Source organism: Rhincodon typus, chromosome 11, assembly GCF_021869965.1.
Source record: "Rhincodon typus isolate 14 chromosome 11, sRhiTyp1.1, whole genome shotgun sequence".
Taxonomy (NCBI): Eukaryota; Metazoa; Chordata; class Chondrichthyes; order Orectolobiformes; family Rhincodontidae; genus Rhincodon; species Rhincodon typus.
The window spans coordinates 39,959,548-39,984,085 of record NC_063342.1 but is presented as its reverse complement, the minus strand read 5'-3'; the positions used below and the strand labels follow the sequence as shown (position 1 = coordinate 39,984,085).

The 24,538-nt window shown below is 38.4% G+C and overlaps 1 protein-coding gene across 4 annotated transcripts in view; it reads left to right on the top strand.

The window, feature by feature from the left end:
• Positions 1 to 1,882: 1,882 nt before the first annotated feature.
• kdm6a (lysine (K)-specific demethylase 6A) overlaps positions 1,883 to 24,538 on the top strand; it is a 224,219-nt gene continuing 201,563 nt past the window's right edge. For all 4 annotated transcript variants that reach the window (XR_007263189.1, XM_048602716.1, XM_048602715.1 and 1 more), the window contains exons 1-2: positions 1,883 to 2,293; positions 2,403 to 2,466. Coding sequence is in view for 3 of the 4 variants with exons in the window: in XM_048602716.1 (XP_048458673.1) it covers positions 2,166 to 2,293; positions 2,403 to 2,466 (192 nt within the window). In the remaining variant the exon portion in view is untranslated. The remainder of the gene's footprint in view (positions 2,294 to 2,402; positions 2,467 to 24,538) is intronic.

The window sequence follows — 24,538 nt, the reverse complement described above, 5'->3', positions numbered from 1 at the left end:
CCAGTGAGATACAACCATACAGATGACAGACAAATAAAGTTAAATCACTGCCCACTGCCTGAACCTGATGTTTTAGTGGATGGCTAGTGAGGTATTTCTAGCCATCTGTTCCCATTGTCTTTTATACTGCTTTTGACATTCCTAGGTAATTTTGAAGAACAGTCACCTAACCAAAATGTTAAATCTGCTTTCTCTCCAGATGCTGCCAGCCCTGCTGGGTTTCTCCAATTTTGTTTTAGATTTCCAACATCTGCAGTTCTTTGGATTATTGAAGTAATTTTGAAGTACTGTTTCTTTCATCATTGGGAGCCACCTGATCTGATGAATATTTCCAGCCTTTAAAACTGTTTGAACTACAATTAATATTGTAAGTGTAGAAAAATACAACTGCCAATACACACACAGCAAGATCCTAAAACAGGAGAGATAAATGCTTGACTGTCTCAGTGGCAATATTTGAAATTTGCTGATACTGCCTACAGAATATTGCCAATTTCCATGCGCTTTGTCAAGGGCAAATAAAATAGGAGCATTTGCACAGTTTATCTGCAAAGTGCCAGCTAAAGAAGTCCACCAGCAACAGCACAGCTTTGCTAGGGTGGTGAGACCTTTGGAACAGAGGTTTGTTTTGAGCTGTGCCAATTGCCTCATTATTTCAACACAAATGCACTTTGCAAAAACTAAACCCATCAATACAGAACATTTAAAATCTAGATGCACTTTATGGAGATAGAGTATCCCAAGCCAGAAGTGCAAGCTTTGCATGATAAAAATGGTACAAATATATACCAAAATGAAAGCAAGAAAACAACAGTAAAACCACACTAATTCATAACATTTATCAAAAGAAAGACAATGGTAAAATATGTTTAATATCTTAAAGAATATGCTTTTACACTGATTTGCACATGAATGAATAGATGGAGCATCATATCAAGGACGAGTTAAGGCGGAGGCCCACGAAATTAATAGAACGACAAGAAGTCCATCTCTATCCTGCCACCCTAGGGAGGAGGGAGGAAAGAGGAAGACAAAACGGCATAAAACTAGTTTTGAAATATACATTTGGTCATTTCACTTTGGCTGAATCGGTCTTTTAGGTTTACGTAGACCTTATTGTCAAACCACAGGGTAGCTTTAGCTCGGAATTAAAGATATGAAATTTTAGGGGAACATTCCCGATTGCGAGGCGCTGCACGGGCTGGGAGCGACAGGAAGGCGGCGGGAGTGGGGGTGGTGAGGAGAAACATCAAAAATTCTCCAGTTCCACAAGGCGACTCCCCTTGCAGCGGTCCCATTTTGTACAGCGCCATCTCTCGTGGTTGTTTAATGTAAACAGTTGGAAGTATGAATAGTAGAAACCTTTAGAAGTCACCAAACTGCAACCAACATTGATTTACTTTTAAGGAGTGGGCGGGGGGGGGGGGTAGGAAATGGGAGACGGAATGCTTTTGTCACCAACAATTGCTTTGGTGCCGGGGCCTTCAAAGTTACTAAAAAAAATTTCTGGTACAGCTGCCGTCACGGACGTAATCAAAATAAAACCTGACTAACACACCCAAAGTACCCAGGCACCATACGTCTAAAGTTCCACTACCGACCTAAAATGGAGCAAAAATAAAGTTATGCGCAGCGACCATTCATTTTATACTGCGACAAGCCCGATCCTTGCTGACGTGTTCGGGGATCTGGACGATTGACAGTTACCAATGTCCAGTGGGAAGGCGGAGAACGCGGGCGCCCGCTCAAAGGGCGGGGAAGCGTTTTCGTTTGACAGCCAATGGGAGCCCGCAGCAGCCGGAAGGGGTGGGTCCACGCGCCCGTCGATCCGCAGCAGGGACTGACGTAAATCAACACAAAGGCACGTGGGTCGCGCTACCGCTGTCCATTGGTTGGGAGTGGGTTTGCTGTTTGTGCGCTTACGGCGTGGATTCGGTGTGACACAATTACAACTTTCTGCTTTGAAGTTTTTCTCTTTTTTTTGCTAATATTATTTCAATGCTGTTTTAATTTTATCTCCCCCCAAACAAGGACTCCAGCACGTGCATGTTAGAAAAGAAGCAAGATCTTGAAGGATGTGAAAAAATAAAAAAAACTCCACGGCAATAATAAAAAATAGCAAAAATAAATTACAAACATTTTTTTTCATCTCTGTCTGTAAGCCCATGAAATCCTGTGGAGTATCATTCGGTGATGAGGAAAAGAAAATGGCGGCGGGAAAACCGAGTGAAATTGAGGATGACTTTCCAACTCTGACGCCCCAGGAGAAAGACTCTATTGCAACTCTCGATAGGTTAGAAAATTATGCAAGTTTTGTGTTGTGTTTTTGATTAAGTTTTAGTGTTTATGCATAAATTAAAACATATTTTAACGTATGTCATCTGTCTGTCGCTATCGCACAGCCGAGTGTTTGGATTTCTGAAGGTTCATGAAGATGGCGCCAGAACGAAGGCCTTGTTAGTAAAGGTAAGAGCTGAAAAAAAATCAGGCTATTTGTTTTGTCCTTATGCATTTTGGTACCTTTATAGTAAAGAAGGAGACATACGTTATCTGTCCTGTAACAATAAAGCAAGATTTGTGGAAGCGTTCCCACTTCACGGAGGGTAGGCTTGTCTTAATGAGGGTTTTTCCTCTATAATAATGTGTACGCTAACTTGAAAAGCAACGGTGCAAATAAGTAGAGACGTTTGCAAATCATTGATCGTCAAATGTGGAGGACATGTCTTTTCGTTTTTGTATGTGGTACATTTTTCGCTTGCCCCTCTGTGTGCCCAGCCTCTCTAGCCTCCAGGCTCTATACTATGGGTTTTGTGTTGTGTATGGGTTGAAGTTTCGCTCCGCGTTAAAAATGGCTGCTTCTCTCCAAGATGGCGGGATAGGGAGGATAGAGGAAAAAATAGTGAGTGATTGGTAGGGGAGGACAACAAAAAAAAATTCGGGCCAATTTAGTCAGTAACAGATCTGTAATCGGCATTGTGCAATGTGAAGGAAATTAAGTCCAGAAAAAAACGCTTGCTGACAGGATTGTTTATCCGTTTTTTAAGAAAAATACAAAAGTGATTCACTCAACCTGTAGCATCAAGCAGTTAAATGTGAAACATTTATAGCTCGTACATCCAGAATTTGTGACATTTCACTAAACGTACATCTTTTAAGTCACATACACGTTTATCGGTTGCAGTTGCTCAGATGATGGGGCCATACTTTTTTTCAGATAAACTTTGTATATATATATAAATGGGTATTTGCTGGAGTCTAATTATTTATACTGCAGAATACACGTTTTCAAAATTAACTTATCGTTTCTTTTCATGTACGTTGTGAAGTCTGTTAATGTTGAATGTTTTTGGCATGTCCAGTCTCTCTCGTTTTTAATTACATACTTGAAATGTTTCATCGTGTTTGGGATTCCATGTTCATGTTTTTAATCGGGCGGTGGGGGTAAAACCCGACTTTACGTAAGAGTTGTAATGCTGTCCGACATGCTCCTATCGAGTTGTAATTGCTTCAATTAGTTCAGATTTTACATAAACTGTTTTTGTTCCAGTGTATTTTTGTAGCATGTTGATTTTACTCAGACGTTACTCATTTATTATTATATGCTTATTATTTGAGAAGCATCACCAGTTTTTCACGCACTAGATTGAGGTTTTGAGTGTCATCTTTTAACTGCAACATGGTGTAATGATATAACTCATTATTTTTAAGTAATTTTAATTAGTCAACACAATTGCTGTTGTGAATCTAAGCAAGAAACAGTTACCTGCCCATGATAGCGGTGAGTCAAAATTTGGCAGGTTTGTAGGTTGGACAGCATTGAGGTCTAGTTGGAAGCATTTGACTTTGAAAGCAAATTCTGTTTGGCAGTGTTTTTTTGAGACTCCTTAGATGTGATTCATTATATTGAGACACAAACCAGTCAGTAGCGGATGCAAAGTTAAATGTCTTGTGTGTTGGCAAACAAAACTCCCCTAATATTTGTGTTCTGGATTGGGTTCTGAGTTTGATCTTTGAATTCGTACCAAACATACTGATAATCAGAGTTGAGATGGTGAATGGGGCGTTATGTATATCTTTGAAAATTGTCCTAAATCCAAACCTTCCAGTGACTCTACTTGAAAGTGTGTTCTTTGGATGTATGATGAGGAATGGATAGAAGCTGTATTGTGATTTTGTTAGTCATACATTTGGCAAAGATGTTCCCCTCCAAATCGTGTGCCGTCCTGACTTGGAAATATTCTGCTGTTCCTTCTTTATCACTGAGTTAACATCCTGAAAGCCTAACAGCATTGTTATCTACCTTTACATTGATTAATTGCAGTAATTCAAAATGACTTACCTTGACTTGAGAATAATTTAGGAATAAGCATTTAACGCGGGCTTTGTTAGTTACACCTACGTCTCATTGAACTAAAAGAAAATAATTGATCAGACTTGCATGTGAGGAATGGTGTCAAAATGCTCCCTTGGAATCTGTCTCCCCGAATGGAGTACATGTCTTAACAGTAGCTGTGAGGAATAATGATTTTAATAAAAATCATTTAGAATTTTACATAATCGACTAGCTGCATGTTCAGTACAAATTTATCGCAGTTAATAAATTGCTGTTTAGTGATTTCCAAAATATACTTCTGGTAGACTAGTCATTCATCATTTAATGAGTTGTCCAATATTTGGAACTTAATGGTCAATGTGTAATCCTAATCTTCGTAAGTAACCTGTTGTAAGTAGCTGTGGCTATTTACTATGTCATTGTTGAGTATTGCTCTTAAAAATATTGCAATGTGCCCGTAAGCTTGATTCAGATGATATGAGTTTACTCATGAGAGATCTTAGAGTTGTTATTTTTAATTTTGCAGAGTTTAGATGGATTTCTGAAAAATAGCTGGCATTACCATTGCATACTTCGTACTTTTTTAAAGTTTGTAAATATTTCCAATGACTTGTAATAACTCCTCCATGCACAATATCACACTGATAGCTTTAACAATATTCAATGTTTACTCCAAACAATTCTTTTAAATATACCTATGTTTGCTTTGTTTAAGTACCTTCTGGAATATTTCTATGTGTGTGTATTTCTATAAAAATTCCTATTCTATGTGCATTTGCCTTATGGCTTAGTGAGTACCTGACAGAAGCAACTGAAGAATGAAATCCAGGTATTTTAATAGAGATGAAGGGATACTCTTCTTCTAAATGACATGTGGCTTTTACTTGGAAGGAAGCCGTCATAACTCAATGCAGAAGTATCTAGTTTAAATTGTAGTTTTTGCAACTAATAATCCGGATTTAAATTTTGCAAGTCACCGACAAGGCTCAGCTGGTCATGCTCTCGTCTTTTAGTTTAGAAGATTGTGGGTTAATTTCTAGTCCAGTGACTGGAGCATGGAAATCTAGCTGGTTGTTGAGTCATAATGGTCTTTTGGATATCAAGCTGAGACCTGTCTGCTCTGATCATGTGAGACAGAAGATCCCATGGTAGAGATTTGACCATCAGTATTTATTTCTCAATCAAATTTATTAAAAAAAAATTGATGCCACTCTTGTACAGCTAGTTTTGGATCTTTAAGATTCTTGCAGTGCAGTGGTAGTCTCTACTTCTGAGCTAGGAGGCCTACATTCAGGCCCACTTGTTCTAGAGGTGTATCATAATATCCCTGGACAGGTTGGTTATTTAAAAAAAAACTTGTTTTGCGTACATACTTATGCAAATTAGCTGTGTTTTCTATATTACATAAGTGACTACACTTTAGTGATTGTCTAAAATGCTTTGGGATGTCTTAGGGTTCTGGAAAGAACTACTCAAGCCGGGGTCTTTTTTTATATTAAAAAAAGCCCTTTTGGCGATTTTCACTAATGTTCTTAATTCCTGTTACTGGATAATTCAAATGTTCAAGCAGCATTCAACTTTTATTGGAGTAAATTGTAGATGTTTTTTCAAATGTCAGCAATTATTATCTATTCCTAATTGCTTTTGAGAAGATGGTGGTGACCTGTTATCTCGCATATAACTGCATGACTTACTAGGGCATTTTACATTAAAACTTGGAGCCAACCATATTGCTGATGGTCTGGAGTTGCACACAGGCCAGACCAGATTAGGACAGCGGGTTTTCTTCTCTACACTGTAATCGGGTTGGTTTTGACAACAATTTAGGAATTTTGTAGTTATCATTACTGGTACTACTTTTAAAATCCTTGTTACATGCCTAATAGATAAATTTCTGTCTTGGGCTTGCTGTAGGGCTTCACCAAGGCTCAGCGCAAGAAAAGAATCAAACTAGTCAGACCACTCAATCTTTACTCGGGCGCAACAAATGCAAACCCAGGTTTGTTGATGCTGAAAAGTTTGCCTTGCTCACATCTGGCCGGTGCCAAACTTGGGAGAGCCGTAGTCTGATATCTTATTTGCTGAATCAGACTTTACAGGCAATGTCTCAGACACCAGCATCACCTATCCCTGAGTTGGTGGGACACTGATGTACAGTTGTGTGGGATCAGTCCGGGAAGGCTGGATCGTTAACTCCAGATTTCATATCTCATGGCATCAAATTAAACACTGGGAAGGGAGTATGCTATTGTTTGTCACTGCAGCCTCACCTTGGCTGCTGAATTCATACGCCTCCACGTTGAATACAAGTTGGAGGAAGCTCTGAGAGTGGGAAGCAACTTTTCTTCTAAACTGTGCAACTGCGCACCAATGCAGCCGCTCCAAAATTCTGTGCACAGAGAGTCATGTTGGCATGTCAGTTGTGGCATTGACTTCTGGTTCTGCATGTTGCTGCTGTGCACTGGACTTTGTGGCATGCGCAGCTGGCAAGAAAGTTTGAAGGAAAGCTGGTAATGTGGATCGGAATTCACCCCTGCTGGCCGACCTCTATCCATGAACAAGAGTGGCACAGTAGAACCACTATTGTCTGAACTGGCCAGTCCTAAAGTCAAAGCTAGTTGGAATTATACCTAGTCTAAAGGAAGATAATTGTGGATGTTTGAGGTCAGTATCACTCGCAGATCATCGCTGAGTACCTTTTGTATAGTATTTGAGGCCCAAGCATCTTCAGTAACTTCATTAATGTGCTTTCCACCATTTAAGGTCAAATGATGACTTTAATGATTGCTTAATGTTCACCATTTGTGCCTTGTCATATATTGAAGCAGCATGTGTGCTTATGCAGCAGTTCTGAACAACATTTAGGTTTGGGCTGATAGTGGTTAGTAGTGTTCGCCACCCAAGTTGTTTTTTAATTCACTTGGACATAGGTATCACAGGCCAGCCAGTATTTATTGTCCATCCCTAGTTGTCCTTGAGAAGCTGATGAGCTGTCATCTTTGAAATGCAGCAGTCCTTGTTCAAGGGAACGCCCATCTTCAACAGGGGAGAATCTGATCATGTCCACTTAACATTGAATGGCACTGCCATCACTAAAGCCTCTACTAGAACATCCCAGTGGTAATCATTGACCAGAAACTGAATTCGACCAGTCATTCAAATACAGTGGTTGCAAGAGCAGGTGAGAGGCTAGGAATTCTACAACAAATAACTGTCTCTGCCAGCTGGCTGTCCACCATCTACAAGGCACTAGTTAAGAATCTGGTGGAATATTCTGAAAAGTTATACACTTGGATGCAGATGCAGCTCCAAGAACTCTCACGAATCTTAACATCATCCAGGATAAAGCAATTACTTGATTGGCAATCTCTGAATAAAATTGAGGAAGTTGGTGAACAATGTCAGTAGTGTTACCTTCTACAAAATGCATTGCAGCATCTCACCCAAGTTTGGGACTAAGGCATTTGTGGATTTTAATATCATGTCAGAATGCCTAACCATGAGTAACACAGAAGTGGTACGTCGGAGACAGGAGAGTGAACAAAATTAAGAAACAAAACAGTATTTTGATAAATAAAGTCTCTATTTTCTGTTTGCAAAGTAGTGCACTCTTTAGCATTATGGAATGCATTTATCAGTGAGTTCCGAATACAGTGAATATGTGTGCATGGTGGGAAGTAGACAGAGCTAGTTACCATGGGTGTATGGCATTTGATCGTTAAAGGACAGGTGCTCATACCATCCTCAAAAGCAAGACTCCTTGAAACTTGGCTTTATCTGCATTAACTTCAATACATCAGAGATACTCTTATACTTAATAGATTACTTAATATAGTGCCTAGAAATGCTTTGGAAATTCATTAAGAACTAGTTAAGCCATAATGTTAACTTAACAGTATCACAAGTGATTTATATTGGGAGATTGCAGATGTACCCAGAAGGAATCTGAACCACTGGTGTTTCTGAACTTTGGAATCCTGATCTTAGAGATTACAGCAGTAGACTTTTTTTTCAATTGTGCTGATAGCATAAACCATCAGGCCTGAATTTTTCAAAAGGATTTATTAATGAAAGATGTAAAGAGAAAAGGAAAAATCCCACAGATTCATTGCAGGGACATGTCATGTCATTTCTCCCCTTCATGCACAATGGAATAGGTAACTCTTCCTGAAACCTTTCCTTTCTCCTTTCTGTGCTTCTCTGTTTTCTCTTCAAATTTTAGTCTTTGAGTTTTAATTCTTACCTTTTTCTCTTTCTTATTTAGAGTTGGAGTCAGAGAGATATACAGCACAGAAACAGACCCTTCAATCCAACTCGTCCATGCCATCCAGATATCCTAAGTAAAACTAGTCCCATTTTCCAGCATTTTGCCCATGCCCCTCTAACTCCTTCCTATTCACATACCCATCCAGATGCCTTTTAAATATAACTGTACCAGCCTCCACCACTTCCTTGGGCAGCTCATTCCATACATGGACCACCCACTACATGAAAAAGTTGCCCCTTATGTCTCTCTTATATCTTTCCCTTCTCGCCTTAAACCTATGCCCTCCAGTTTTGGACTCCCTCCACCTCGGGGAAAAGACCTTGCCTACTTATTCTATTCATGCCCCTCATGATTTTATAAATCTCTGAGGTCACCACTCAGCCTGTTATGCTTCAGGGAAAATAGCCCCAGTCTGTTAAGCTCTCCCCATGGCTGAAACCCTCCAGTCCTGGCAACACTGTTGTAAATCTTTTCTGAACCCTTTCAAGTTTCACAACATCCTTCTATAGCAGTGAGACCAGAATTGCATACAGTATTCCAGTAGTGGCCTAACCAATGTCCGTGCAGCTGCAGCGTGATCTCCTAACTCCTCTACTCTGCACTGACCAATAAAGGCAAGCATACCAAACGCCGCCTTCACTATCCGATCTACCTGTGACTCCATTTTCAAGGAACCATGAACCTGCTGTCCAAAGTGTCTTTGTCTTTGTATTTGTTCATCAATACTCCCAGGACCTTATAATTAACAGTCTAAGACTTGCCCTGATTTGCCTTTCCAAAATGCAGCACTTCATGTTTATCTAAATTAAACTCCATCTGCCACTCCTTGGCCCATTGGCCCATCTGATCAGAGCTGTAGTCTATGGTAACCTTTTTCGTTGTTCATTACACCTCCAATTTTGGTGTTGTCTGCAGACTGACTAACCATTCCTCTTAGGTTCACATCCAAATCATTATATAAATGAGGAAAAGCAGTGGACCCAGCACCAATCCTTGTGTCACACTGCTGTTCACAGGCCTCCAGTCTGAAAAGCAATCCTCCACTACCACCACCTGTCTTCTACCTTCACGCCAGTTCGGTATCCTAATGCTAATTCTCCCTGCATACCATGTGATCCAACCTTGCTAACCAGTCTGCCATGAGGAACCTTGTCGAATGCCGTACTAAAGTCCATGTAGATCGTGTCTGCCACTCTGCCCTCATCAATTCTGTTTGTTACATCTTCAAAAAACTCAATCAAGTTAGTGAGTCACGATTACCCACAGTCAAAGCCATGTTGACTGTACCTAATCAGTCCTTGCCTTTCTAAATACGTGTAAATCCTTTCCCTCAGGATCTCCTCCATCAATTTGCCTACTGCTGATGGCAGGCTCACTGCTCTATAGTTCCCTGGTTTTTCCTTATTACCTTTCTTAAATAGTGGCACCACATTAGCCAACCTCCAGTTTTTCGGGACGTTGCCTGTGGCTACCGATGATACAAATATCTCAGCGAGGGGCTCAGTAATCATTTCTTTGACTTGATTTTTATTTCCCAATGTTTTAAGAAGAGAGTAGTTCAAATGTTACATTTTCTGAAATTATTTTGTAGAAGGGTAGAGAAGATATTTGAAATGGAGCCTAAGTTGTGAGCTGCATTAGGAAGTTGAAAATCTCCTGCTTGTTTTCAAAGATCCTTGCCTGTATTTTGCTGACTCCATTTGTTGGGTAATACCTGATTCTGGGACATCTACTTACGTTCTTAAAATTGATTTTGACCTTTCTCCGTAGGCCATTTTGGTTGATAATTGTATATTGACTTGATATAAGCAAGAAGGCAGAACTATATTACTGTGATTGAAGTATCAGAGCATTTTAGGAATCTTAGGTTGTGCGCGTGGTCTTCACATATTGGAGATCTGGTGTATTGAGTGGTGGTTTACTGTGGCTTTGCCTACTGATGCTGAAGCGAATAATTACTTTTGCAATCAGAGGCAAAATTACTGTTTATGAGATGAGGAGAAAGAAAGAATAGACTGGATAGGTTTGTGGGCAAGACAGTGATTTTTAATAGTTACTTGTGTTTTTATATTATTTTTATGCATCTTTAGTGATTTGGGTGGCGAATGGCTTGGTGCTGCTGTATATCATGGAAAAATTGGTTAGCGTAGATAGGTTTGATCACCAATCAGAAAAGACTGCAAAATGATTGGCATTGGTTTTAGAATGGGATAGATGTGTATGATTGATTCGAAGAGTCAGTTGCCATGATCCTGATCATTGGTTGCTGTGTGTTCACTTTCTAATGTGTGGTGCAGTACTTATTTGCTACTTTATGCTGCTTTTGAATTTGTACCTCATTGAAGTTGGTGATGCTAAGACCTGTTATCCTGTTCAGTACTTGGCCTTTTGGATGTTCTTGCCCTCAGTGCTGTCATCCTGGTTCAGGTCATACTTGAGTTTTCTGGTTCTGCTTCCTGTCCAGGTGACCCACTGACAGACAGTGGCAGCAGTGTGTGCCAGCTAGAAGATACCCTTCAGCCCACTTGATGGCATCTGCCACCCAGAAGTCAAGGGCAGCATATGTATGAGAACACCATCATCTACAATTACACGCCTTTGTGACTATGTCACTGGGTCCTAAAACTCCCTAGTTACACTTTGGGTGTTCTTGCCTGCTGTGGAATACCCTGGTTCAGGAAGGTGGCCTGCCACTCCCTTCTTGGGGACAGTTAGGGATGGATAATAAATGTTGACCAGTTTACATGCTATATCCCATAAATTGCTCTAGCTAGATGTTAGCCTCAAATCTTGCTAATTTATGTCATTTTATCGTCCAATATTATAACACCCCAGTCATGGTCTACCATGGTTTTTTTTCCTCAGGAGGAAGGAAAGGGGATCTAATGTTGTAAATACGTGCTAAATATATAACAGGGCCTAATTTACCCCTTCGATAACTTTTAAGTATTATCTTTGTTACTTTACTGATTTGTTTCTTGGGTGCAGGTTTTGCCAGAATCCCCTTTTTGAGAGAGTTCAATTCTGCAGGCTCTTCCCACTACCTGCTTTGCTTCCTCCTTCTGGGATTCCCACCCCCACCCCAACTTCCACTTCTGCCTGGGAACCTTTTACAATTCCCTTATGGGTATTTTATTTGGCTAAGCTTTGTTTGTTTCATTGTAGATTCAATGTCCAGAGTTCCACATTCGTTGAAACTTGTGTTGCCTGATGTGCCAATATTTCTGACAGAAACGATGGCTCACCTCATCCAGAAACATGAGGGTGTAGCACTTGCATGGACAGAATGGTGATAAATATTATTGAATCTGGACTGCGACATTATTGTTGGCAGTTTAGTGTTAATTTTCAAGTTCACTTAATGGCTGATGAGAGAGGTGAGATCATTGGTGGGTTGCATGCCTGTTAATTTAATAAGTGATGATTTCATTATGTAATCTATACGAGTTGAGCCAATCCAGGGATAGGCCGATTGAAAAATCTGTGGGGGAGACCAGTGACGGGACATCTTGTGGAATCCCTGATTAAGAATCCCGATCTAGATCTAAAGCACCCTGAGCAGCATTTGCTAATTTTCCATGGACACTTTTTATAGGGCTAATATCCATAGGTCAGCAATGCTGCAAATGATATACATCAGTTCTGCTCTTTGTTGTTTACTGTTGTCATTGCATGTTAAAACCTGAAACCTCTGACGTTGGACTTGTGCAAGTCACTAACATTTTGTAAGAATGCTTTTGTGATGTTTCCCTTAGTAATCTGTCAATTTGCTTAATGTACACAAACTGAGCAAATAATTACAGTCATTGCAGAGCATTGTTATTACCAGCTTTGAGTGTAGGCACCTAGATGTGGGGTGTGATTAATGTCACAATGGCCCCATAGATGAAAGTTTGATTTGAACATGGTTGTGAAGTGTGCAACTACATTGTGATCAGGTAAATCCTCGGTTGGTATTATTTAGAGATTTACGATTTTATAGGAGCACCTACTATCAAACGAACTCGGAAAGGTTGATGACATTGGGTGTCTTTAAATGAGTAGTGCTACTTGTTATATAGAATTAGAATTAGAATTAGATTTTATTGTCACATACTCCAGGATAGGAATACATGGATACAGTGGGGAAAAATGTACAAAGTTGCCATCTTCGTTACAAAACCAGAATTTAAAATAAAGCCAAAAGGTAAGAAAACGTCCAGATCTTAAAGTCTGAAGTCTGGTCTCCATCGGTGAATGGATGCCATAAATTGTCACAGACACTATTCACTAATGCTCTAACCGTAAGTGAATGCCAAGATGTAGAACAGCTACATTGTAAACATGCTTTGCAAAATACTTAGCTTGCGTTGTACATTCATTAATAGTGAACATAATTGTAAAATGAGTAGAAGATAGATATTTGTTGTCAGTATTAGTAAGTTTGATTTAAGGCTTTTGGAATTTTCATTTGTGTAGCTGTTTCTGTAGATGATTTTTATAGGTCAATGGCTAGTTAAAGGTGATGTCCAAGTAAACTGGATGACCATCGTGGGACAAATCTTAACCACTTGGGATGCTAGTGAGTTTGAGTGACATTAACATTATAAATATGAAACATTTGAGGCTGTGATCTTCATTATATTGAGTACAATCAATTAAAACAGTATTGACTAAAATAGCAGGTGCATTTTCCAGGGTGAAAAATTAACTGACTTGATTGGTAAAGGAACTGTCATCACTGTTGAATTTTAGATCATGGTGGGGACATTTGTGCATAAGCCAAAATGGAGTGCTAGAGTTTATGTAGTATGTATGGCTGGCTGTGTTTACTCCTAAAATATTGCTCTTCAGTAGTAATTCAACCAAGCAAGTGGCACACTCAAGCCTAATTCTCAATTTTCACCAGAAGACCAACATGACAGATGGTACCAACCTTGAAATTGTTATTAAGCAAAAATTTGTAGCTGGGTTGCGGATGCAGTTGTTTGTTAGCTCACCGAGCTGGTTCTTCTGTGGTGTGCAGATGTTTTGTTACCCTTCTAGGCAACATCATCAGTGCGACTTCTAATTGAAGCGTTGGTGTTCTACTTCCTTCCGGATTTATAAGATCCTCTGGTGTGATGGTCTTGTTACTTCTGGTTCTGTTGTTTTAGCAGCGGTCTGTATATGGGGTCTATTTCTATGTACCTGTTAATGAAGTCCCGTATTGAGAACCAAGCTTGCAGAAATTCCCAATCATGTTTGGTGTTCGCTTGTCCCAAATACTCCCTATTGAAGAGACAAATAAATATTCAAAATTGAAGCATAGAAAGATTTGGAGAAAGAAGCTAGAAACACGTTATCCAGTCTAATTCCACCTGCCAGCTCTTGGTAAGACACAACATTTCTTTGAGAAATCTATGCTTGCTGTTCTGTGCTTCTCTGAATGATTTAAACTTTTAAACAATGTTTTCCAGTAATTTGCTCACTGCTGAGGTTGGACTGACAGGCCTGTAACTGCTCCCTTTTTAAAAAGTAATGCAACGTTTGCATTATGTTTACATGATGTCTGAAGCCAGAGAGGAATTAGAAAATCGTGATCTGATTTTTCAGTTTCTTCCCGTGCTCCACTTAGCAGCTCGGGACTGCTTTATGAAACGTTAAAGCATTGAAACATTTGTATATAATATGATAGGAGAAAACAATTACTTCTAGAATAAATATAGATTCATATTTCTATTTGAAAATCCTTAAGCATGTATACAACTTGAATTTATATAGTACTTGCAACATAGACTCGCATCAGTACTTTGTGGTATGAAGAAAATGATGTGAACCAAAGAGTTTAGGAGTGGTGGCCAACAGTTTGGTCAGACAATCTTGGAGAAAGTGTAGAGGCAGGAGGATTTAGAGTGTGAATTCTGTATGTTGGGACATAAGTGTATGTGAAGACATATTCGAGCATTACATGGTTGAAGGATAGGAAAATGCATAAAAGTCAACATCTGCGGCATAGAGTTTGTGTGGATGGAGATCCAACTTAGAGCAGGGTCAATGAGAAACTTAAGCAGAAGTGTGACTGTTTAAATTTGAACGCTGAGGAATTGGTGTAACAGTAAAAGTTGGTGAGTGGGACATATTGTGGGATAGGACATAAATAATGGTTTTGGATGATTCTGGAAGGAAGACTGATCATAAAAATAGTTTAGTTTTGAGGTGGAAAAGACTTAGTTGAAGGTTTCAGCAACAGATGGTAGAAATAAAGATAGAGATGACTGATTTTACTGTGCAGATGCTGGTTGGTGAAGGATATAACTGGAGCTAATCTTTACACACACTGCATATTTATTTATACTGTTGCTGGTAACAGCTCCTAACCCCAACAATCACCATTTAAGGCAGTGCTCATTTATACAATTCAAACTTATCATTTAGCTTTTTTATTTAATATTTACAATATACAATTAATTACTTAACAATATGCATTTAACAAGTTAATATACAATGAACTTCCTTCCTCCTGTGCCCCCAATTAAATTAGAGTTCAAATATGACATCCTCCATGGCAGGTGGGATTTGAACCTGAATCTTCTAGCCCAAAGTACCACCACTATGACACAAGACTCCATATAATGTTCCTGCCTGGCTTTGAACTGGGGGCCCTTCTTGTGTTGTGATCATGCTGGCTGCTACTCTGCAGCAATATTGTTACAGCCAACACTTTAAACATTAGTTTGAAAACATCTATTAGGCATTACATGATGAAATTCTTTGTGAAACTCCTGACAGCTCTATTGTTAGATGTATTGCCTTCCGTAAATCAGACATTTGATAATTAACATCCATGCGTTTAATTTTAGAGGATTACTTTCTGTCCTTCATTTGTTTGAAGCTACAAGGTAAATCTGTAGCCTCAACTGTTTCTCACTTTTTGTGTCCTGTATGTTGTCCCACGATGAATGATCATCCATATCACATTCAGTGTATGTGCAAATTTGTGTGCTGATTGTACAGCTTCTCACTTATAATATTTTAACATATTATGCCATAGCCAGGGCACCCTGGCTGCCTAGTGAGATGGAGATTATGATAAAACAAGAAGAGATGCATGTCTGTCAGGTGAATTTTTTAAAGTATGGTTCAGGTCAAATACAGTATGCTGAAACGAGATGAGGAAAATAAAGACTATGAAGAGAACATACGAGATACTGAACTTCAGGGGTTAATTTATGAGAAGAGATTGTACAAACTAGATCTTAGAATTGAGAAGGTTAAGGGATGATCTGATCCAAGTCTTCAAAATGTTTTGATTTATTAGGTATGAGTTTCTATGCAGGATTAAATGAATTTAGGTGAGAGTTGCTTTAGGGCTGTAATTCCATGTTAAATACCTGGAGTAAGTCATTTTGTAGGTAACAATGCATTCTCTAGTCAGATATTTTTACTGTTCAGTAAATGAAGTAAGCGTAAATGAAACTTGACCTGTAGCAAGATCAGGCAGTTAGTTTTTGGATGTCAGTACATCTGCAATTTATCACATCAGGATATTACTGACCCCTAATTAAACTTGTTTCTCAGTGTTAGATAAGTATTAATGAATGACATTGGATAAGAATCAGAATAAAAGTCTCAAGCTGCCCACCCTACGTATCAAAAGTATCTAAAATATTTGGGTGTGGCTGAAAAGGAACATGGGCTAACAGAAATTAGTGAGAAGCATGAAATGGGTATCAGAGGCTCCACTACATCCTACAATAAGCCTTCTTTGTCACCTGACTCTAACAAACAATCATTGATTGAAAGTGTATGGAATAGAGAATATTTTGTATGCCTGGCAACCAGATTTAGTCTTTTCAACTAAAGGAACATTACTAAGAATCAAAAGAATATTATGGACAGAATCACAATGATTTGGATAGGGACTGGACATGGAAAATCAGCAAAGTTTCAGATGATAGAGAGGAATTCATCAAATACAAGTTTGGACAATGAATGCCATGAGTACTGCAGTTGAAAATTCTTTCAAAAATGCTTAAAGGTGGCAAAGAAATGCTGCATCACTTTTTAGCTGGTCAACCAGACTGCAAGTTGACAACTGCCTTGGCATGTGCAGATCATGCAAAAAATTCATTTAGATGGCTGAAGGGACAGGTGTGACTCAAACTATTATGCAATGGACTGCCTGGAAATGATAGAACTGAAAAAGGAGAATGAAGATAATTGAAATAGTTGAAAATAACTGTATTTCTTAGTCGCTGTCCGTTAGTCTATGGAAAAAATCTTAAATTGGTTTGGGTGCTGTGCATTACTACTTCTATTCTAGAAAATGGGTTTGGTTTTCCCGCACATTTCAGAGAAGTGTTATGGAACAGTAGGTTGTCATTCGTCCCATCATGCCCGCGCTGGCCATTCAAATGAGCATCGTTACCTAGTACCAATTTTCTCCTTTTTCCCCATACCCTCTGCACTATTTCTTTCCAAATGATCATCCAAAACCCTCTTGAATGCCTGTATTGAACTTGTCCCCACCACATTTCCAGGTAGTACATTCCATACTCCACTTCTAATGTTGAAGATGTTTCTCACCTCTCATTTCTTTCTTTTCCAATTCATTTTAAATCTGAGCCCTCTCAGTTCTTGATCCTTTACAAGTGGAATCAGTTTCTTCCCATCTGTTCTATTCGCACCCTTCTTCATTTCGAAAACTTCTCAGATCTCCTGTTTCTTTTCCTTGTAGAGAAGACAGCTACAAATAGTTTGAGATAGTTGCCTTCATAACTGAAGTTTCTGATCCCAACGACCATTCTAGTAAATACTTTTTGGACTCCCTCCAGTATGTTCACATCCTTCTAATATTTCACATTTCCAGCGTCCACAGTATTTTGCTTTTTATTTGATCATTTATTTAGTTTAGTTAACATTAACAAGCCAAATAAAACTAATGTGCTTGTTAATCATGAAATATTTGTCAGAAGCTGCAGATTTTCCTGAACAAAACAGAAGTTATTTCACAAAAGACTTTTTTAAAAAAAGCTTCTAAATGTGACAGCAGGATCTAAAACGCATAGCATAACAATGTTTCAACTTTTTCTCCTGACGTTGTCTCTCTCGGAGACTGAAATTTAGAAAAGTTACTCTCCAGTCTCAACTGAGTTTCTGCTTAATTGACTCCTTGCTGTGTCGTTGTGGACTGTGGAGACCGCTCGATGAGTCCTTAGAAGTTTTTAGCATGAAAGTTTCATATTTGAATGCTAACCTGTATTCACTGGAATTTAGAAGAATTAAATGAGATCCCAGTTCAATGCATAGAATTATGATAGGGCTGGACAGGCTGGATGCAGGCATGATGTTTTCCCTGGCTGGGATTTCAGATCAAGCTGTTGTCCGGATACATGGCCATTTCAGACTGAAGTGAGGAGAAGTGTCTCCATTTGAGGTTGTTGAACCTGTGGAGTATAAGTCACTGAATATATTTTAAACATTTTTTTGAAGTTAAAAGTGTTGAGGGGGTGTTGGGAATGTGCAGAAGCATGACACTGAGATAGAGAATTCACCATGGTCACATTGAATGGTGGAGTAGCCTTTAAGGGCCAAATGGCTTCCTGCTTATATTTACTGTTACCATTTGCCTGTATTCTGGAAACCTAGTTCAAAATTGAAAAATATATTTAAATTGTACAACTTTCTTCAGAAATTCACCAAGGTTCTGTAACACCTTCCAAACACAACCACTTCAATCCAGAAGGACAAGGGCAGCAGATACATGGGAACACCACCAGTTGCAAGATCCCTTCCAAACTACTCAACACACTGACTTGAAATTATATCACTGTTCTTTCACTATCATTTGGGTCAAAATCCAGGAAGTGAGATTTATTAGATTTATTTATTTGTCACAAGTACTAATTATAGGAATACATAAGTACAGCGAAAAGTGCCATTCACTGGTGCCCACTTGGTTGCAAAAAACAGAATTGAAAGATTTAACAGGGGCAAGAGGAAAAAAAAATCCAGATCTCAGAGTCTTAAGTCCCATCTCCGCAACGGTGCAGGCGCTTCTCCAATCGCTAGGCTGCCATTGCCGCCTCACTGGCCTGCTGTCGCTGCCAATGGAATATGGGTCTGCCTACAGCACATGGACTTCAGTGGTTCAAGAAGGCAGCTCACCACCACCTTCTAGATGGCAACTAGAGATGGACAATAAATGCTGGCCCATCTATTGATACCCAGATTTCATGAATTAATTTGGAAGAAAATGAGCAATTAGGTAATGATTGTGCTAAATGAAATCATTTTCTCCCCAACCTGCAAAAATAGTAGACTCGCCCACTTTAAGGGCATTTAAATGGTCATTGGATAAACATATGGATGATAATGGAATAGTTTAGGTTAGATGGGCTTCAGATTGGTTTCACAGGTCGGCGCAACATCGAGGGCCGAAGGGCCTTAACTGCGCTGTAATGTTCTATGTTCTATGTTCTATGTAACCCATTAAAAGCTTACCTAGAGAAATGGTAGGGATTTTTCTTTTAATTTTATTGTCACTTAATGCATTATTCAGGATTGTTGAGAGATGCTCTACTTGCTTAGTATCCTTTGAATGTATTTGTGAGGTTTTTGCTAGTTGTATATTTTCATAATTGTGGCGTGACTTATTTTATTCAGTTCTTAAAACTGCTCTTAAAATTTGGATTTATTTTAGTGTTTAAATTCTATTTTTAACATCAACATACAATTTTTATGGACTCAATTTGTACTAATAAAAGAGACAGTGGGCACATTTTCAAAGGCATTTTATATTTTAGAATATAGGAACAGGGTTAGCCCATTTCAACCTGCAAATGTATCCTGCCATCGCTTAAGTCATGGCTGACTTGTGACCTAACCCTATATAACCACTTTCCCCAATCACTAAATTTTGATACAATTTAATCAGTCTCAAAATTTAAAATAACTAATATCCAGCATTAATTGCTGGAACTTTACGCACTGTTTGCGGACGAGTTCTAGAATTTCACTATAGATAACTCCGTTTGGAGCTGGAGGAGCACAGCAGGTCAGACAGCATCAGAGGAGCGGCAAAGTTGACTTTCTCTGCTTTTCTGATGCTGCCGGGCCTGCTGTGTTCCTCCAGCTCCACACTGTTTTATCTCTGACTGTAGCATCGGCAGTTCTTATTATCTGTAGGATTTTACTATCCATATTTGTACAGCGATTTCCTAATTTTACTTCTGAAAGGCCTGTTATTTTTACACTATTACTTAGGCCCAGATTTCTGAATCAGCAGAAATGGTTTCTCATCATTTGCTGTCAGTCCCCAGTGATATCTTAAACTTTGATCAAATCAAGACTTATAAGACTTAATCTCTCAAATTTCAAGGAATAATTGTATAATTTCTCCGAAGGTAATCCTTGCTGTTCAAGTGTCATTGCAGTAAATACTCTTTTTTTCGCTCCAAGATCAGTAGATCTTTTCTACAGTGTAGTGCTCAGAATTGCTCACAGTGCTTGAATGTGATTTAATCAGGCCTTTAGATTGTGGCAGCATGACATCTACAACTTGTATTCTACTGTTCTTGATATCAAGGTCATTATTCTCCTGTTTTCTGTACCTGTTTCAGGCATTTTAATGATCTATGTACATATACCCTGCAAGTCTCTTTAGATCTCAAATATTTTTTGCTTTTGACCAGCTGAAGAGTATCCCATTTTGCTTTCAGGTCCAAATGATGACCTCACATTTACTTGCATTGAAATAAATTTGCCATAGTTTCTACCCATTCACTTGTCTGTTACCATCTTTTTGTATCTTAATATGTCCATCGGCACTGCTAGAGTGTTGCCTATCTTTGTGTCATTGCCCAACTTAGATATGTGACTTTCTATTCCAACTGTAATATCATTAATAAATATGAACACTGTTAAAATTCAAGAAATGTCAGTGAGCAAAAACAGGAGAAGATATTCAAAAACATAATCCCAGATTACTTATGTAGCCCTCTATCTATGCATATAATGTTTTTTAAAAAAAATCTTTTTATGACATACAGGAATAAATTTCATTTAAACAAAATTGCAAAGACCTTTTCAAGTTTTCAGCATCTATAGTATTTTTCTTTTTTGCTTTGAGAAGGCATTGTGCAATTAGGCCATACACTAAACCCTCATGAAGTTTTTTGACCCAACTTCTGTGAAAAGTAGAATATTCAGCATAAAGCTCAGTGCAGCCTAATTGAACCTCATTGAACTTGACCCCATATACTACGAAGGAAAACCGGAAGGGAGGCAATCCAGCTCAACGGACTCCAGAGTTTAAAAACCAGGCGGGAAAACACACAGCTTCATTGGAGACTGCACTGAGGATGTTACCCAGCATGGTAATGAAACGTCTGCGATACAAGAAACCAGCTCGGTGAGCCAACCAACCTCAACACCCACAACCCGAGCTACAAATCTACTCCAAAACCTTAAAGCTAGTACTGTGAATTCATCAGTGTTATCTGTGGTAACTTTGCCTGGGATATTGCTGTCACTGATGTCATGGGTACTGATGCTCCATGCGAGATGGTGTGCTCCCTGCTCAAGATGTCAGTGAACACAAGTTTAAAATTCTTTTACGAAGAGAACTCAGACACACCCTTGTGCTTTACTGTTCATCACCTCAATCTCCATTGGACATTGTTAAAAGAAGGAAAGGCCCTTTTAAGATGCTTTTTATATCTTCAAATATCATGTCAAATTTTTCATGCTTAGTAACTAGTTCAGTTGTTTTTAGAATGAACTTGTATATTACTCTCCCAAGAGATTAAAAGGTTCACTTACAAGTTTTTATTTGCAGGTTTGCCATTATTATGCAAAATACGGTTACTGTGCCAGTTGGCTCAATAGTCAATATCACGGGACTAGTAATCTCGAACCCCAGGCTAATGTTTTGGTGGCATGGATTTGAATTCCATTATGGAAGATGGTAAAATTTGAATTTAATAAAATAATTCCAAAATCTCATTTAGTTTACTAATTGCCTTTATGAAAGGAAATCTGCCATCCTTACTTGGTTTGATCTAAATGTGAGTCTGGAGTCACAGCAATTTGGTTGACATTTAACTGCCCTGTGGCCACTTGGTGATGAGCAAGAAATGCTGGTCTACATATAAGCACATTCCATGAATGAGTTTTTAAAAAAATGCACAGAATCCTGGTTTAGCCATGTCGTATCAACATGTGCTTGTCAAAACATACGTGTAAAATTTTTCAAGTACTGTATAGACTCAGGATGCTACTAGATGCTAAACTCTTAAAATTATGAATTATTTTTCTTTTGTGTGTGAGTTAGATTTTGAGCTAGTGAAAAGTGTTAGGTCAAGAATTGAGACTTAACAGTGATATGAACTTTTTGAGCGCAGAACATGGACATGAGACAGCTTGGTATCCATATTAGTGCCAACACTTGAGTCTAATAAGGCTCCATGACGTTGAAAATTTTGCAATTGCTGTGTTCAATTAGGTAGATGTTGTCAAAAATGACAATGTAGTTGGAAACATTTGTACAAGGTGTAAATTTTGAGCTATACTAAACTGTTCATTTCAGCATTTAAATTGGAATTCCATAATAATTTGAGAATTTCCAATGGAGATGGTAAAATATCAGTCTTAAAATGTAACATATAAACTCAATGTCCAAAGTATCTTTATCTTCAAAATATTGCTTTGTGCTAAATTTCACTTTTTTTTCCCTGAAATTTGCAAGTAAATGCATGTATAAAACTTTCACTATAGAGGAGTTGCTTGAAGTGACTCCTGAGTTCTACATCTTTTGGTGATTTAACAATTTTCATTGCTTCTGCCTTTGGCTGCATTTAAAATGTCACCATATTTTCTTACTACCCGAGCCCTTTCAAATTCACATTTGTACTTGTTTCTCATCTACGGTTTAATTTTATTGTTGTAGTTCAGTCCAGTTCCTTTTCCTTCAGGGCTCTTCAACTTGAGCTGCACCTGCTTCAAATGGTTGATGCGAGAAGCCTCCCCATTTATTGTAATTTTTGTTAAGTGAAATGGGCAAGGTGTGAAAATTAACAGCCGAGTTCAGCTGTGTTGGGTGGAGAAAAAAATCGGGAGCTATTCTGGAGATGTCATTTAGAAATGTAAGAGAGTTAGTTACGTTCAAATTTCCTGTAATATTGTCAGTGATGCAAGATTATCATGTAGTTATGGTTGTCGTTCCATAAGGGAATAACATCCGGGATGCTGGATGGTGCTTTGAGTAAACCAATTCCCTTATGAATTATTCTCTTGAGGTTTCATAGTGCTTTTGTGATGTTGACTTTCACAGTTGTTAGTCTGTGAAAACTGTATGTGCTGAAGTGAAGTTTCAATTTATCTTTTGGTACCTTAGTTAATGCTAGGAGAATTCACTGATGAATGAGTAATTAAACCAGATCAGATTCCTGCCATAATGGTTTAGCTCAGTGAAAAGCTGAGCACCGTATTTATGTTTGTTTTGTGTTGGAAGGGGTGACCGAATGGGGACAAAAATGCAACACCTAAACATGGCCCTAGCCCTTGTATTCTAGCTAATGTTATTACTGGACAAGTTATACCCCTGTCTGAAATTTGACTTGATGGATCATATTGTTTTTATTATTTAACAAGTGATCTTTCACTGAAACACTGCAGATGTAGAATCAAGTTTATTATGCAAAAGAAAGTTAAAATATAATTAACCAAGCTATCTACATATAACACAATTTGAAAGATTTCAAAACAATAAAATATATTACATCCATGCCAAAGGCAAACCTTTTAGAGTAGTCCAACACTGGAGAGAATTCCCTTCTCTGTCACTTCTATAGGTTTGCTTAACAATTGTTTTTCACTCCTGGTCTTGAATCTGAAAGCTTCTTCCTTGAGTATTGTACAACTGAGCTTAGATTTTCTCAGATTTGAATAACTCCTTTAGGATTCTAACCAATCACTTCTGGTTGGGAACTTTCAAACTGAATCTTTTATATTGAAACTATTTCTAACATTTTTCTGAGGAGAACAGTGTTCTTCTTTGACTTCTGCAATCTGAAACTAAAAGGTTTCTGAGCTATGTTCTCCCCTGAACAAAAAAACATCAACTACTGATCCTTCTAACTGAAAGCAGCCTGGTGCCCTTCAATGTTTGTTCCGTCTACCTGTAAACCTCCCAACACAAACAAGTTTCCGTTAGTTCTCCAGGAAAGCAGTGTCATATTGATTTTAAAAAAACCTTCAGAAACACGAACAAATTTATCATTAGAACTCCTCATACTTGGACCAAAACCCAGCTGCAACTAGTTAAAAATCCAAACTCTCAAATAATTGATGTTAAAATGTATGTATAAATCATTCACTTTACATCACATTTTTTTGAACGTAGTTTTCATTTAATCTAGATTCTGTTATAGAATACTACAATTGTGGGCACTCTGCAAGTAATTGCATTCTTGGGCCCTATTTTCTTCAGTTTAAGCTTCTTGAGCATTAAGGTTCATGTCTTGCCATAAGTTTTTAATCTACTCAGTTATGTTTTCTAACATGCTGTAAACTATCTTTACTGGGTTCTTTGACATTAAGTTAAATTTTTGCCATTACTTTTTCTTTCCTCTTGGTATTTACTACCATTCTAATAGCACTGAAATAGTGTGAATGAGAAAACATTTGTGATGCTTTGTAGTGTGGCATCATATGTTTTAAATGAGTAACAAATGCAGGTACACTAGCACTTTTGTCAGTTCGTCCAAGGCAAGTATTCATGAAAGTACTAGGGGCTTCTTCTTTGCCATTGTTCCACGAGAAGCTATCAGTGTTGTTTTACCTGTAGCAGGATGGCCAGACAATATTTGGAATAGGGGTGACTCTTCCAGTAAAAATACTGAGTACTTCAACATAAAGTGAAATATGCAGGTCAGGCAGCATTTCTGGAGAGAGAAACAATTGATGTTTTAAGATTG